The sequence below is a fragment of the Cherax quadricarinatus genome, chromosome 18, assembly GCF_038502225.1.
Source record: "Cherax quadricarinatus isolate ZL_2023a chromosome 18, ASM3850222v1, whole genome shotgun sequence".
Taxonomy (NCBI): Eukaryota; Metazoa; Arthropoda; class Malacostraca; order Decapoda; family Parastacidae; genus Cherax; species Cherax quadricarinatus.
In genome coordinates this window covers 25,193,845-25,211,900 of record NC_091309.1, presented here as the reverse complement: position 1 = coordinate 25,211,900, position 18,056 = coordinate 25,193,845, and the positions used below count along the sequence as shown (strand labels likewise).

At 37.8% G+C, this 18,056-nt stretch overlaps 1 protein-coding gene across 4 annotated transcripts in view; it reads left to right on the top strand.

Annotated features, from left to right (window-relative positions):
- The window catches only part of LOC128689455 (TOX high mobility group box family member 3), a 474,930-nt gene that overhangs the window by 453,333 nt on the left and 3,541 nt on the right, over positions 1-18,056 (top strand). For all 4 annotated transcript variants that reach the window (XM_053777775.2, XM_070086354.1, XM_053777776.2 and 1 more), the window contains exons 7-9: positions 8,459-8,675; positions 9,365-9,745; positions 9,974-10,380. In XM_053777775.2, coding sequence (XP_053633750.1) covers positions 8,459-8,675; positions 9,365-9,745; positions 9,974-10,380 — 1,005 coding nt within the window. The remainder of the gene's footprint in view (positions 1-8,458; positions 8,676-9,364; positions 9,746-9,973; positions 10,381-18,056) is intronic.

The following is an 18,056-nucleotide window of genomic DNA, read 5'->3' as shown; positions in this document are numbered from 1 at the left end:
TTAATTTTAATGACTACATTTTGTTGTTGAAAGACAGAGCTGCTTGTTTGCCTACCCATGGCTTGGTAAGCAATGCTCTTAGCTCACACTCTGGGTGTCTGTGGTTCAATCCCTGGCTGGGTGGAAATGCTGGGCAGATTTCCTTGCACTTGCAGTCCCTGTTCACCTAGCAGTAAGTAGGTTTTTTGGTGTCAGTTGACTGGTGTGGATCACATCCTGGGGGACAAAATTGAAGGACCCCAATGGAAATAAGACAGACAGCCCTTGATGACACACTGACTTTCTTGGGTTGTTCTGGGTGGCTAAATCTCCGGGTTAAAACTCCAAATAAATCTTATCTTAATTGTTGATGATGATTCACAAAAGCTAGTTACTTCACATCTGCAGTACTTTTATAATAACTGCATCTGTACAGTTCAGCTTCTTTCATGTTGAAACAAATAAAAACTCCTGCTCCAGAAATTCTTGGTGGAAAGACAGACTGCTAAGCTTTCCCTTTCTATCGGTTGAAGAGAAAGCCAGATTTTTATAGAAAGACTGCTGAACATTTTCTCGGATCAGTAGAGATAATTACAAAAAGAATAAATATTTACAGATCTTCATTCTTCAGCTTCATTTGCTCACCCAAGCAATTTTTTCATGCCACACCACACCACTGGATTGAACACTTAAGAGAACAAAAACCTATTAATTAGCAAACAGTTTTGTTTTCAATCTGCAAATTAATGCACTGTACTATACATGAATTCTGTACAGTACTGTATACAGCCTCTCCTCACTTAACGACGGAGTTCTGTTCCTAAGACCAGTCGGTAAGCAAATTCGTCGCTAAGTGAGGAGCATACTGCTGTAATGGTAGTGGGTTTGTGTTGTCAACCATCTTTGATATTGTTTTAATGTCACCTTTGCACCATTCATAACATTTCTGGTATATTTTTAAATGTTTATACAGTAGCATACTATATATTGTAATAAGCAGAAAACAGAATAGAGGAAATTGGCTGTAATATCATTAGGTATGCACGCTGGAAGAGAGCCCATCGTAAATCCGAGTCATTGGTAAACGAGTACATTGCTCAGTGAGGAGAGGCTGTATTGTTCCAGAAAGAAGTAGATGAATGGATTGTATTTTTCTAGACTAAGAGAGCTTTTAATAAACCATGCCATGGGCGGGGATAGAACCTGCGATCAGAGAGTCTCAAAACTCCAGACCATCGCGTTAGCCACTGGGCCAGCTAGCCACAATAAGATTCATCCAGCTAGGTATATTTCTACACCATAGGAAGGTTAGCATAGGCACCACTGTGACAACAAATGCACGTTTTTACAGACAAATCTCCAGCTAGCGTGGCCGTGACGAACTCTAGCTCAAGTCCCCTCAAAGCCGTCAACATGACGTGGGTTCTATCCTCGCGCGTAGTATGGTTTGTTTGCAGTCGTGTGCAGTTTGTGAATCAGAGCTTTTAATAGCCGGCCATGAAAGACTAATTTGGAAAATGAAAAAATAGGAAGAATAAAAAGCAAATTATTAGACTGGATGAGAGATTTTTTGTTTAAGAGGAAAATAAAAAGTTATTATAGGAAAATTATCCTCATGGGGAGGTGTCACAAGTGGGGTGGGACAAAGATTCACACTTGCCCCAAATAATAAAAAAAAAAATCTGTTTGCAGATATTGCAAAAATCTTAAGACAGATAAATAATAAAAATGACATTCTGTGCAGGATGACTTGGATGAAATGAGTAAATGTAGTGATAAGTGGATAATGGAATTTAACATAGGTAAATGAAATGTAATGGAACTGAGAGAAGGTGAAATGAGCCTGCAATAGGAAAATACTGTGATAAAATATTGAAAATATCAGAGGGCTGCATTTCTTATTAAAACAAAAATCTTATCACTGGAAAATTAAATAAACCTAATTGTGAGAAACTCGTATGCTACCCTGGAGAATTATGAAATGGTGTTCAAATATATATGAATGGAGAAATGCTATAACTGCACCAACATACTACATATTAGGCAAAAGTTGGGAGAGGCTGTAGTTAGGTGATCCCCACTTCTCAAAGGAAGACATAGATAAGGTAGAAAAAATCCAAAGAACTACTAAAGCAGCTACCAGAGTTTAAAAATACATATATGAGTTATGATGAAAAGTCTGAAAACATTAAAGATGGCCACACTGGGTAATAGGATAATAACAGGAGACATGGTAACCATGTATGGTATACGGTAGAACCCCAGTTTATGATACCCCAAGTACAGTAGTAGAGTATTTTGCACTTGCAACATTGATATTTGGAACCAGTTACTTATGACAGGCAACTCACGCTCCATGGGGACTACTTACAATGGCAGAGGCACAGAGGCTGTGATCGGCTGAAGGCTGGAAGTACACATTCTCCCAACACTGTTCTCTTTCACCTCCACTTAGTAGCAGCCTTTTTTTTTTTTTGGGGGGGGGGGGGGGGGGAAATTTACCTCGGAAAACAGACATTCATCATAACTGGAAAACCCGAAAATAATGATATTGATACCCAAGTTCCATGGAAAAGAAAATTTATGACCCTTATTTATTTATTATTATTTGGACATGATACATAGATACATAGTTGTACAAAAGAAATACATTGGTTGAGTGTACATGCCAAAAACCCCTTGTATGCAGAGCATTGTGGGCAGGCTTAACATTAACTAAGCAATGATATATTCAGTGGTAAAAATACAGTAAACAAATTAGTACAACATTAAGTACAACTGAGTATTTGAAATAAGAGGCTTTATTGTTGTACAAATTTGTAAGACCTTTGATGAGTTACTGAGCATTCAAGAGAATGGAGTATTCTATTAGGTAATGTAATTACAAAAAAAACAGTTTGATAGGGTCACAGGTTATACATTTGAGATACAGTTAATCAGTAATTATTTAGTTGTGGGTGAGTAAGTGGTTTTTAACCCTTTCAGGGTCCGTCCCGTAGATCTACGGCTTTACATTCAGGGTCCAAACCGTAGATCTACGCCATGAGCTCAGCTCACTCTGATAAACTGTGAGTGGTACATTTGGGCCTAGATATGAGAGAATACATCTATGTGGTATGTGTGCACCACATAAAACAGATCCTGCAGCACACTGTGTATAATGAGAGAAAAAAAATGAAATCATGATTTTTCGATTAAAACAGCAACTTTGCAGTGTTTTTTTCGTATGTTTTTTATAGTTGTATTTGCGATTTCTTGGTCTCATTTGATAGAATGGAAGACATATTACAGAAATAGAGATGATTTTGATTGGTTTTAGCACTGGAAATGGCTTGAAACTGAGCTCAAAGTAGCAGAAATGTTAAATTTTTGCCGATATTCAAGAGTAAACAAACGACCTCACACGTCTAATACACGTCAGCTGGTGGGTCTAATATACATTCACAAATATGGTGATGATATTTATACAATTATTACAGTATTGCATAACAGTAAATCTTCTATTTTTTGGTGTGAATAAAAATTCATTGTGAATAAAAAATCAAAATGGAATTTATTTGTAAAGCCTCAAAACATAACTAATGAACAGAGGAAATGTTAGTTTAGTGCCAGGAATGCCTACATTGTTCATTCTGGACCCTATTTTGAAATTGGAATATTTTGAACTTTGTGTTAAATTGGCCAAATTAACAATTTCCGATCACTTTATTTTGTAGTTGAAACAGTTGACTTGGCGATTTCTTGTGCTCAATCGATAGAATAGAAGTAATACTAGTGAAATAGCTAAGAATTTGGTTGATTGGAATAATGTAATTGGCCTAAAATGGGAGTCAAAGTCGGAAAAATCGCCGATTCGTAAATATCGCTGACACATCAAAATTCGCGAGAGCATAATTTCGTCAATTTTCCACCAAATTTCGTACTTTTTGTTTTATTACCTTCACTAAAAGATTCTCTACGATTTCATAAGAAAAAATAACAAATTTTTTTTTTTGAAAATTCTTGGACACTGGTGCGTGACTCCAGATTTGGGCCTTGGACCCTGAAAGGGTTAAGAAGTCTTGAATTGATAAGCAGACAGTGTTTCTTTTATATTCACAGGTAATGAATTCTAGATTTTTGGGCCTTTTATGTGAATTGCGTTTTTACATAGTGTAAGATGGATACGAGGAACATCAAAGAGTGATCTGTTGAGGTTGGTAAGGAGAAGTTTGAGGGGAGGGTTTATATCCGAGTTAAGTGTTCTATGTTTGTAGTAGGTACAGTAATAAGTATGGATGTTTTGTACGGAGAGTAAGTTTAGAGTTTTGAATATTGGTGGAGTGTGCTGTCTGTAGTGGGAATTTGTTATTATGACTGCAGCCTTTTGTTGGGTAATTAATGGTCTGAGATGGTTTATTGTTGTGGAGCCCATGCACAGATTTCATAGGTGAGAGAGGGGTAAATGAGTGAGTGATATAGGGCCAGGAGGGCTGACTGTGGAACATAGTACTGTATCTTCGATAGTATGCCTACGGTCTTGATGTTATGAAGCAGTCTGAAATGAGTAAGATGGCTACTAACATTGCATATACAGTGAAACCTCGGTTTTCATGATTAATCCGTTTGAAAAAGGCCAGCGAAAACTGAATCATACGAAAACTGAAGCAATACGTATTTCCCATAAGAAATAATGTAAATCCAATTAATCCATTCCAGACACCCAAAAATATTAACAAAAAATACATTTTATAGAGAATAGCTATAGTTTTACACACAGAAAACAATGAGAAATATAAATGACTAATGAAATGGATAAATGAACATTTAACATCAATTTTACCTCTATTGAAGACTTGTTAACATATGGTAGACGGCGAGGAAGGGAGAGGGAGGAGGAGAGGTCATTGTTTGGAAGGGGAATCCCTGTCCAAAAGGAATTCAGTTATCAAGACCCTATCCGGGGTTACTGCTCTTCTTTGTCTTTTACTGGCACTAGGACCAGCTTGAGTCACTGGACCCCTGTTGCACAAGAAATCTGTCCAGAGAGGTCTGTTTCTGGCATCTCTTTAAGATTTGCCTAAAATGGGAAAAGGCATTGTCATTGAACATGTTGCAGACACGGCTTGCAACAGCTTTTTTAGGGTGATAGGTATTTCTCCACAAAACTATGCAAGTCATTCCACTTTGCACACATATCCTTAATCACTGAAGAAGGCATTTTCTCCCCTCTCTCTTCCTCCTCATTTAACCCGTAAATGGTCCAAACGTATATGTATATACGTTTTTTCAAGATTTGAAAGTACGTATGTAAAAAAAAAGTAGATCTTCTTTTTGTTTTTTACATTTGAAAATGTGTAAAAAACTTTGATCTACTTTTTTTTTTGTTATTGAAAATATATAAAAAAATGTAGATCTACTTTCGTAGCACTACACATGTGAACGTAGATCTGCTTGGACTGTTTACGGGTTAAAGCAATTTCCTCAGCTGCAGTCTGTTGCTGTTCCAGTTGAAAGTCTTGCAGCTCTTCAGTGGTTAGCTCTTCCCTGTCATCATCCACCAACTCTTCCACATCCTGGCCACTCGCATCCAACCCCATGGACTTCCCCAAAGACAATAGATTCCACAACAAGCGTAGGGTCATCAGGGTCAGCCTTGAACCTTTCAAAATCACGAACATAGGGGATGCTTTGTGTGGTCGCTCGATTCCAGGAAATGAGTGGCTGAGTCATGCGGGCAGGCGAACGAGTTTAGTATGGACCGTTTTCAACTGTACGAAAACTGAGCGGATGTACAAACACAGGGACAAAATTTTGATGAAAAAAGTCATTGAAAGCCGAATCGTATGAAAACTAGGACATACGAAAACCGAGTTTCCACAGTGTATATGGCATAAACTGGTTGACCAATGCAATTATGAAGGATGAAGATCATATCCATGAAATACATTGGTTTGCTGAGTGAAACAAAAAATCATTTGATATGGGTAGATGACCAGTGCCACAAAGGAGTGCTTCTTAGCACAATGTTGATAGAAAAAAAAAGACAATCCTATTTTTGATGGCTTGGAAGGGAATAATTTGGTGATAGTGTTGGTGATGTACACAGTACCTACATTTAATGCAAGCCATAGTTTAATAGGTTTCATTCAAGAGCAAATTTGCATGATGTTCAAGTGTGTGATGAAGCTGCTAATGCCAGTGTTAAAGCAACTGAGTAATTTGCAAAACTATTTACAGATGTAATTAAAGATAGAATTATGGTTTACGTCAAATATATAATGCACACAAGATTAGTATTTTTTTTAAACACTGCCTGACAAGACATAAATTTCTTAGACAAAAAAGTGTATGCCAGGATATAAAGCAGCAAAAGACAGTTTTTCAGTATTGGTTGGAAGTAATACTGCTGGGGATTTCAAGATTCAATGTCTCCTGATGTATCATTCTGTAAAACCTATTACATTTTAAGGGTTCACTAAATTTTCTCTGCCTGTGGTCTGGATGTCTAGTGACAATGCTTGGGTAATCAAGGCATGTTTTATGCAGTTATTTGATCATCATTTTTTGAAATTTGTTAAACTTGATTTCTCCAGAAAAGAGTTGCCCTCTAAGATTTTACTCATTCTTGGAAATGCCCCAAGACATTCAGTTCACCTAGATGACTGACTTTGATACTGATGTCAAGGTTGTGTTCTTTTCACTAAACACAACCTTTATTTTGCTGCAACCCATGGACCAGGCTCTGATGAAGACATTAGACCTAATGCTCAAGGTATACATATTCCCTGACATTTAAGGCAGAGACAAATAAAATCCTCGAGGATTTTTGGAAGTGGTATAATGTCAATGATGACTTAATGAATGTTGAGATGATTTAGAGTGAAGTCAAGCAGTTACTCATGATTGTCTTATGGAAAAAATTAACCCTTCGTTTGATGCATGATTTCCGTAGGTTTGAGCAACATAGGAAGGAAGTGGTGGTTAACATGGTAGACAATGCAAATGCACTTCATATTAACTTTGAGGCAGATGTGGACAAGTTGATACTTGCAAAGTGTTTGTCTCTCCAATGAAGATACAGAATTTCAGGAATTAATAGTTGCAGAAAAAGATAGTGAAGACAAACATTTTGAACTTGAACTAGAAAAGTCATTTGATACAAAAATAATGGCCGAGGGATTTTGGGGGATTGAATATGGAATTTAAAAATTTGAGAAAGATCCAAACAAATGAAGATTTGCCAGCATCTCCAAAATAATTAATAATGCTCTTATGCTGAGGGGGAAAAAAATAAAAAGCACATCTGCAACCTACTATAGATATTTATCTTAAACAACCTGCTATAATTGCACCAAAATCCCAGTTAGCATCAACCTCCAAAACTGCTGCGTCTCCTGAGAAATGACCAGATTCACTCTGCTGATTCCATCACTCTCTTTTAACCCTTTCAGTGAGCAAGATGGGATCAGCATTCACAGTCAGACTGTACACAATGTATTGTTAAAGCATTTATTTATTAAATTTTATCTTATTGTTTAATATGCACATATTGTAGAAAAAAATTTATACTTGAAATTGAAAAAAAGCCTATAGTGTATACTGAAGGTAAAATATTGGGTAAAAATTCTTGGAGAAAAACATTAATAAATTAGACAAAAAACTGGAGCTCAGGTATATATTAATCCATTTTACACTGGTTCTTGTTGGGAAAATGGATTCTGAGTACTGAACATTCAATGTACAATGAATTTTCTTTAATGCATTAATGTTGTAAGTTGGGAACTACTGTACAAGGTCATTAAAAAATGAAAAATAGGCAAAAAGGAATTCTTAGTACTGTACTGTGGCTACCACAGGGATAACAAGAGTCCACAGTTGTAAATCTGAGGAAAAAGTAGAACCTATGAGATACTAGATTTTTTTTTTTTTTCAGACTGAGTAACCTATGAAATTATATAAAAGAGGAGGTAACAAGTGCTACAGCATTGGAAATTTAAAATAACTATATGTTGGAGAAATTATTGATGATGGTACACCATGAGCATATCTCTGCTTCTCTAGTTTCAAATTAATACTGAGACTACAAACACACACGAATGCATGCTTGTTCACATGCACATGAACACCTATATACATGTGCAGGTACTCCTCACTTAATGACCTACTTGTTTAATAACCTCTCAGACTTACAACCAGCTCTCCGACCAGTGTATTGTATGTGTATTTTACTCTTTTATTGTTTCTTAATGCCTAGTTATATTCATAATATGCTAAAAATGTTTTAAATGGTACAAAGGTGACACTAAAATAATATCTAAAGATGGTCGACACAAACCCACTACCAGTACAGTATGCTTGAAAATCAGTAAGGGGCAGTGCCTTGCTGAACAACCAATTCACTTGCCAACCTACTCTTAGGAATGAAACTCAGTCATTAAGTGAGGGGGTACCTGTATTAGTATTATATTATTAGCTCATCTATTTTTGCCTTCCGCAGACCTGTTTCAGCGTATGCTTTGTTCTTCCGGGACACACAGGCTGCCATTAAAGGATCCAATCCCAATGCATCCTTTGGGGAAGTCTCCAAAATTGTTGCTTCCATGTGGGATTCTCTGGATGCTGACCACAAGAATGTGTACAAGAAAAAAACTGAAGCAGCAAAAAAGGAGTATCTTAAAGCTCTTGCTGCCTACCGTGCCAGTTTGGTATCAAAGGTAAGAGTGAAACACATTTAATGGTTTGGGCTTTTTTATATTTTTAATGGCTGATTCTCAAACCTGACTAACACAAATGCAGTAATCCCTGCCACAACCGAACAATTTTGGGTGAGCCTATGTTTTGACATTTTTTCACAAATTTTTTTAGAAAATAGTACAGTACGTACATGAACTTAATGTAGAATATTAATCATTGTTGCATCTTGAAAGAGAAAATTTTAAACATCATGAGAGGTACATACCCAGTAGTAAAATCAAGATATTTTTTAGAATTAAATTATTGATAATATGTATTGTATATGGGAAAATACTTGTGTACAGTATTTCAAATAAATCAGCTGTACAATACTTCAGCCAGTGTGGCTGAAGTTACATCTTTGTCTTGATTGTTCGGCTGTGAGGCTTCACTTACACTGTATTGTTTTCATCATGTTAGCTAAAGCTTGTAACAATGTTAATGTTGCATTTGGCATAGTGAAAGTATATTTTAAGCTAGCAGTTTCTTAGGTCTTTAATCATGCAATATGCTGGCTAAACTAAGCTGTTACTTGACTGACAGAATGTAACTGCATGGCAGCCTGCTTATGGCATATTAACCAATATAACCATTGCTTTGTACCAGTGTTTCTTGTGACAAGCTTGTCACTGGTACTTGCGTGAGGCGTGACCCCTGGCTTATGTTACAGGGCGGTGAAGGTGAGGGAGTTTACGGGGGACCTGGGTATGGTCAGTTTGCCCCGGGGTTTGGATACCCTCCTACCACTAGCGCCCCTGGACATCCCCAAGTACAGTCGCCCACACAGATGTCACCATTGGCTAAGAAGTCTCCTCTACTCTCTTCTCTTATGGCCGATCCATCCCCACCTATGATGAACCCACCAATGTCACAGCCCATGCCACCTTCTGGCCCTCCCATGATGCCTCATGGTTCCATGCCACCTATGTCAGCAGCCAGTTTGGCACCCCAGGCACAGCAAGGCCCTCAGGCTGGTCACCAGCAACCCACACCACAACCACATCTGACGCCCTTGACCAACGTACCTTCTACCTCCCCCTACATGAACCAGGTATAGCTCATCCCTGCCCACTCAGCCTGCTGTTATGCTGCTTCAGCTGTTCTAACTTGCTAGATAAAAGAGTACTGTATACGGTATATATTTTGCATGAGTAGGGAGAGTAACAATTATGACTAACCAAAAACTGGTATTGTGAACAATACAAGGTGACCTGAAATTAAAGCTACAGATCATTTAAAGATTATTTTTCTTTACAGTGATTTTTTTTTTATTATTTAGCAGGCACCAGGGTCTCTGTCGAGTCCTGGAGGTGGTGGCTCTCCGGGTAGTGGACAGCAGCACCAGACACAGCAGCAAAGCCCACAGCAGCAGCAGCAACAGGCTGCCACACAGCAACAGCAACAGCAAGCAGGACAGCAGCAACACCAGCAGGGTGGACAGCATGGCCAACAACAGCAGCCTCCACAACAACAGCCACCACAGCAGCAGCAACAGCAGCAGCAACAACAACAACAAAGCGGGCAGGGTTCAGGCGGTCAGCAGCAGGGTATGGGACAGCCAGGACATATAGGGTGTCCAAGCTCTGGACCAAATTGCATCAGGTCTGGATGCACCAACCCTGCTGTGCACAACCCAGAATGGGAGGATGAATACTGCTCCAACGAGTGTGTCGTCTCGCACTGCAGGTAATATATTGCCATCTTTTCTCATTTGATAATTAAGATATTTGTTCTGTATACAGTAAGCCCTCTTTTTAACGGACTCCAAAATTGCGAGACAAAATCTGTTGGGTGAATAGATTTGGAAAATATGAACAAAGTCCATCAGTTACAGAATTATTCATTATTGTTACAGCGACAACAAAAGTCTCTTCTCCATCCATCACAATTGCCATTACTGGTTACCTGCTTCCCCATTTAGTCCATTATTTAGAGGGTTTATTGTACCAGTTAGGTTAGGTGTTGTTTTTCAAGTCATTCTGTAGATTCACTTAGTGGAAATCTGCATCTAGCTTCAGTCAGATATAGAGAAATGCTTGAAATATATGCATAATTTTGTAAATTATGGGGGTCCTAGATAAAATACTGTATAAAGTATATGAAACTCTTAAGCAAAAAATTAACTTCAAATAAAACATGGCTCAATAATTAGACCAATTTGTTTTGAGCTCTCAACAGAGTTTGCAAAAAAAAAAAAAAAAAGTTAAAAAACAAACTGGTTTAATTCTATCTGCCAGTGGGTTCTAAGATCATCGCCCTCACGACCTGGTCTTGGACCAGGGTTCCTAAATTGAAAAGGAAATATTACAAGAACAAAAATTGATTTAGAAACATCTAGGTAAGTAAATATATTGAATCCACCTGCCATCTTACACACTCAAGAGACTGAAAAAAAAAACAGCAGTCCATCTTGAGTCCAGAACATATAATAGATTTCCATAACATTCATATGACAGGATGGTTGTACCTCCTTGTGTAGTTGTTCTCTGAGCCTAATGTTACTGAATCTTTTACCAAATAGAAAACCTTATATCACAACTGATTTTTAGCTAAGTGTCAGTGCAGTGTTCTTCTTCTCTCTTTCAGTTAGGGTACCTTTTTTTTTTTTTTTTTTTTTTTTGAGGTTCTTGAAGTGGGGAGTTAGGTCTACCTCCTTCCTCAGATCAACCCTAATTGTCTTCCATTCCTCAGCCACTGAATAACCCTTGCTGGAGCAGTGGTTTCCCATGAATTTAACAATTGTAATTGTAATTGAGGCATTATGTAGAATGAAAGGGGGTAAAGCAACTGGAACTGATGGGATCATGACAGAAATGTTAAAAGCAGGGGGGTATTTAGTGTTGGAGTGGTTGGTACTTTTGTTTAATAAATGTATGAAAGAGGGGAAGGTACCTAGGGATTGGCGGAGAGCATGTAGAGGAATAAGTTTACCGAGTATACCAGGAAAAGTATACGGTAGGGTTATAATTGAAAGAATTAGAGGTAAGACAGAATGTAGGATTGCGGATGAGCAGGGAGGCTTCAGAGTGGGTAGGGGATGTGTAGATCAAGTGTTTACATTGAAGCATATACGTGAACAGTATTTAGATAAAGGTAGGGAAGTTTTTATTGCATTTATGGATTTAGAAAAGGCATATGATAGAGTGGATAGAGGAGCAATGTGGCAGATGCTGCAAGTATATGGAATAGGTGGTAAGTTACTAAATGCTGTAAAGAGCTTTTATGAGGATAGTGAGGCTCAGGTTAGGGTATGTAGAAGAGAGGGAGAATATTTCCCGGTAAAAGTAGGTCTTAGACAGGGATGTGTAATGTCACCATGGTTGTTTAATATATTTATAGATGGGGTTGTAAAAGAAGTAAATGCTAGGGTGTTCGGGAGAGGGGTGGGATTAAATTATGGGGAATCAAATTCAAAATGGGAACTGACACAGTTACTTTTTGCTGATGATACTGTGCTTATGGGAGATTCTAAAGAAAAATTGCAAAGGTTAGTGGATGAGTTTGAGAATGTGTGTGTAAAGGTAGAAAGTTGAAAGTGAACATAGAAAAGAGTAAGGTGATGAGGGTATCAAATGATTTAGATAAAGAAAAATTGGATATCAAATTGGGGAGGAGGAGTATGGAATAAGTGAATGTTTTCAGATACTTGGGAGTTGACGTGTCGGCGGATGGGTTTATGAAGGATGAGGTTAATCATAGAATTGATGAGGGAAAAAAGGTGAGTGGTGTGTTGAGGTATATGTGGAGTCAAAAAACGTTATCTATGGAGGCAAAGAAGGGAATGTATGAAAGTATAGTAGTACCAACACTCTTATATGGATGTGAAGCTTGGGTGGTAAATGCAGCAGCGAGGAGACGGTTGGAGGCAGTGGAGATGTCCTGTCTAAGGGCAATGTGTGGTGTAAATATTATGCAGAAAATTCGGAGTGTGGAAATTAGGAGAAGGTGTGGAGTTAATAAAAGCATTAGTCAGAGGGCAGAAGAGGGGTTGTTGAGGTGGTTTGGTTATTTAGAGAGAATGGATCAAAGTAGAATGACATGGAAAGCATATAAATCTATAGGGGAAGGAAGGAGGGGTAGGGGTCGTCCTTGAAAGGGTTGGAAAGAGGGGGTAAAGGAGGTTTTGTGGGCAAGGGGCTTGGACTTCCAGCAAGCGTGCATGAGCGTGTTAGATAGGAGTGAATGGAGACGAATGATACTTGGGACCTGACTATCTGTTGGAGTGTGAGCAGGGTAATATTTAGTGAAGGGATTCAGGGAAACCGGTTATTTTCATATAGTCGGACTTGAGTCCTGGAAATGGGAAGTACAATGCCTGCACTTTAAAGGAGGGGTTTGGGATATTGGCAGTTTGGAGGGATATATTGTGTATCTTTATACGTATATCCTTCTAAACTGTTGTATTCTGAGCACCTCTGCAAAAGCAGTGATAATGTGTGTGTGGTGAAAGTGTTGAATGATGATGAAAGTATTTTCTTTTTGGGGATTTTCTTTCTTTTTTGGGTCACCCTGCCTCGGTGGGAGACGGCCGACTTGTTGAAAAAAAAAAAAATATATATACATTGTGTCATTTTGTGTACATCACTTACAGCCAGTTGCTGGTAAACTACTACTAGGTTAAAACTGGAAATATGCATGTTCAAAACAAATATAGCCTATAGTGACCTAGCCAGCCTACCAATGAGGCAGTGAAATGGTGCAAAGTTTGAAATCTCCTGAGCCTATTATATTTATGTATTAGATTTTATTGCAAAAGCAACCACTCTAGTTTATTGTGCATCCTATGTCCATCCTGTGGACAATATTGCAAAAGCTTATAGATAAAAATTCTAGAACCTAGGCCCAAAGGGTTAAAAGGGGTACATCTGGGTATGTATATTTCATCTCTTGGAAGGAATTTTAAGATATTTACTTAGAATATCTGGTATCTTCTTTTCACTAATATAATATCTCGACATACGTAGATTATTGCACTGTTTATTTCTGTATTCCTTAGAGAGGAGAATCAGACAGTGTTTCGGTAAGTGACCAGATGACTGACACCATATTTTGCATTTAGCTTGAAGTACAAGTACCCAAGCCTGAACCTGGCTACTACATCAGTCAGTTTTTTACATTGCAAATTGCTCTATGAATGTGCTTATCTACGTATATGTTAAAAGTTATGCATATATGGTACTCAGGCTTCTAATGCATTCTGATGACATTTGGATTCATTATTTTTTTTTCCCCAATACTGTGTCTAATGCATGACAGACAGACCAAAGTTATACTCAACTTCTTCCTTCAAAGTTCAGCACAGTGGTTCCTTGAGTTATGATTATTTTGAGCTACAATCTGCCCTCATAAAGGAATTTAGTTTTGAGTTACAATGAAAAATTTGAGATATGATACACATTTGTGATTTAATTATGCCATCCTTTGTGTTACCGAGTCATCATGGCCCCTAAAATGCACAGTAAACAGGCAATTTCTCTGAATATCAAACAAGAAATTGTGAAAAAAATCATGATTCAGGAGTTAGATATAGTGCATTGATGTGTGAGTATGGCTTTTCATAATCAGCCATTTCTACCATTATCAAGTAAAAAGACATTATAAAAGATACTAAAGTGGCTGATGAATCTCCTAGTGAAAAAAAGGCAGAGAAATTATCAAAGAGATGGAAAAACTGCTGTTATTATGGCTAAGAAGCAGATGAAGGAAAAGTTGCACTTACGGGGTCTTGGAACAAATTACCATGAAAACTTGTATTTTGAGGTTTGAGTTACAATGGTTTTGAGGTACAATACGTCTTCTGGAGTGGATTGATATCTTAACTCAAGGGGTCACTACTTTTTTGGGCTAATTTATCAGATTTATCATGTAGGAATAATTTAATGAGAAATTGAATCCATAAAAATTTTACATTAATTCCTTCCTTTTCGATTTTTTAACATTTGCATCTGGCTTCTCCATTGAGCATGTTTTTAGTGCATTCACTGATAATGTAGAATCAGTAAGGATTCAAGAGTCATGTTTGCTGTCAATGGTTTGTCAATAGGATAGCAAACCATTTATGGCAAAGGATGGCAAACCATTGTTTGTGATGTTAATTCTTGTGCCTAACTCAGCATGGTTGCTATAATTCTTATCTGTAAAAGTGACAACAAGAGCAGATGCAGACCTGCATATCTTCTTACAGTTAGGAGATAAATTAATTTTTAAAGGGCACATCAGTTCCCCTATTTTCTAATACAGCCTCTCCTCTCTTAGCGACATACTCGTTTACCGATGACTTGGATTTAAGATGGGCTCTGATCAGTATGCATACCTAAATAATGTATATTAGCTGATTTCCTCTATTCTGTTTACTACAATAGATAGTACATTACTGTATAAACATTTAAAAATATACCAGAAATGTTATAAATGGTGCAGAGGTGACACTAAAACAAAATCAAAGATGGTTTACACAAACTCACTACCATTACAGTATGCTCCTCACTTAGCGACGAATTCATTTACCGATGTGGTCTTAGAAATGGAACTCTGTCATTAAGTGAGGAGAGGCTGTAATATGTTATTTCCCCCCTACAATCAGCCTTGCCCATAATTACTATTGCATTTGCCTTGTCTGCTTTCGTAAGGTGAAGTCTAGGATCTTTCCTGAGCTTTGCTCAGACCTCTGCAACACAATTGTCCTCAAAGATTTGTTAAGTTATACCATGAATTAAGGAAACTCCTAGACTTCAGTCTTACGAAAGCAGACAAAGCAAATGCAATAGTAATTATGGACAAGGTAGTTTATAGTGGAAAAATAAACATGATATTAGGAGACGGGAAACTCCCGCACATCTTAAGTAGCTGCCTTTGCACTTGATGTCAGTAAAGATTACTTGTGATGAGTTTCTTGAGAGAAGCTTAGATATGCAGTATTTAGTGAATATAGCTCTTATTGTCTACAGTGGTAGAGTTTATGCAGATTATACAATTTAATAAAGTGGCAAATATTCACAATCCATTTTGATTTGTTGTTTTACTTCTAGATATTGTTGCAAGATCAATGTTGGCATCTTTTTCATTTCTCATTTTAATGCTGAGCACAGTGTCAGGTTCATTTACAAACTTCCTCATATTAAGATAAGAATAGTTCTGAGAGCTTAGTTTTGGATTAGCTCCAAGATCTGAAGAGATGTTTCAAAAAGTAATATTTACAGTTTAACATAGATGTAGTATAATCAATTAAGGATCTAATATAAGCTATGTAGCTACATAATTCTCATTGTTCTTACATCAGGATCATAGTTGGAGTTGTAGCCAGCAATAGCTCTGGGAGCATTTAGCATATCTTTACATTTCTTACTCAGTTGTGGTATAGTAAATGTACTGAAAGAGTACCTATACACCAAGGTATCTGTAAACTTTTAATATAACTAATGAGTTTATCTTGCAAACAAATGGTTGGGACATGTTGCTTTAATGTTATTATGATAGTATCCAGGACTAACATATTGAGCCCTAATTGATTACCTATTGTTTGAACTCCATTAATTAAGAATGGTACTCATTTTCTTGTGCCCTGTTGCATGAATCATTATGGCATAAGCATAACTTATAGCTGTGTCTATGTAAGGTAGGCAGTTCATTCTGTACATTAAATATCATAAGACTGAGAACACTCTCCTAGGGACATTTATGTAGAGAACAGAGGCAACTTTATTTGATAGGTAACCTATTGTGCAACTGAGTAGGTTACCACCAATATTCATTTCGGCTAGTTCATATAGGATAACAGTTCTGTTTGTGATATGATATGCAGTGAGAAAATTGGATAAAAACCATAGAGATGAGGTGAGAGTAGTGTCGTGCAGAATCTGATGATGCCCGGGGTCAACTCCTTGATTATATGCCCCAAAGACTCAAGTGTAAGGCCTAGTATTGAGAAATATTATGAGAAAGGGAGATATTTTGAACATGTAAACACAGATGAAATACAGTGGTCCCTCAATTATCGTCCCTAATCTGTTCCTGGAAGTGGGACTATTATCGAAATAGACACTTTTCGAATAAATTTTCCCCATAAGAAATAATGTAAATACAATTAATCCATTCCTGACACCCAGAAGTATTAAAACAAAAAATTTTTTTACATGAAATATAGATGTAGTACATAAACAATACAATGGGAAATGATGAATGAAACATTAACAGCATAACACTTACCTTTATTGGCAGTTCTTCTTAGTGTATGGAAGACTGGAGGAGGAGAGACATTGAATTACTGTTTGGAAGGGTAATCCCCTTCCATCAACACCTCAGATACCAAGTGCTTTGCTGGGGTTACTTCTCTTCTCTGTTTCTTAATGCCACTAGGACCAGCTTGAGAGTCACTGGAGTCCTGTCTCACAAAAAAACTGTCCAGAGAGCTCTGCTTCTGGCGTCTCTTTAAAACTTCCCTAAAATGGGCCAAGACTGTCACTGTACAAGTTGCCGATATGGCTTGCAACATCCTTCTCAGGGTGATGTTTCTCCACAAATCTTTCCATCCTACCCCACATTTCAAAAATTGCCTTAATTTCTGAAGAAGGCACCTTCTTCCATCTCTCTTCCTCCTCCTCTGCAGCAAGATTCTGAGCTGCAATCTGTTGCTCCTCCTGCTGAAGCTCTTGCAGCTCCTCAGAGGTTAGCTCTTCATTGTGGTCCTCCACCAACTCTTCCACATCCTCCAAACTCACATCCAACCCCATGGAACTCCCCAGTGCCACAATAGAGTTCACTGACATAGGCTCATCAGGGGCCGCCTCAAACCCTTCAAAATCCCTCTTGTGGACACAATCTGGCCACAATTTTCTCCAAGCAGAGTTCAAAGTCCTGGTAGTCACTCCCTCCCAAGCCTTACCTATAAGGCTTATGCAGTGGAGAATACTGAAGTGTTCTTTCCAAAAATCTCTTAGGGTCAAGTGAGTGTCTGAGGTCACATTAAAGCACCTTTCAAACATTGCTTTGGTGTAGAGTTTTTTAAAGTTTGAAATGACCTGCTGGTCCATGGGCTGGAGGAGAGGAGTAGTATTCAGGAGCAAGAACTTTACTGTGATGAACCCAAACTCCTTCAGAATTAGGTCATCCAAGTTTGGAGGATGAGCAGGTGCATTGTCCATTACTAGGAGGCACTTGAGATCCAATTTTTTTTCTAGGAGGTAATTCTTCACACTAGGGCCAAACACTTCATTGAACCACTCAACGAAAATGTCCCTCGTGACCCATGCCTTATTATTAGATCTCCAAAACACACACAATTTACTCTTCATAACATTGTTTTTCTTGAACACACTGGGATTTTCAGAATGGTACACTAGTAACGGCTTCACTTTGAAATCCCC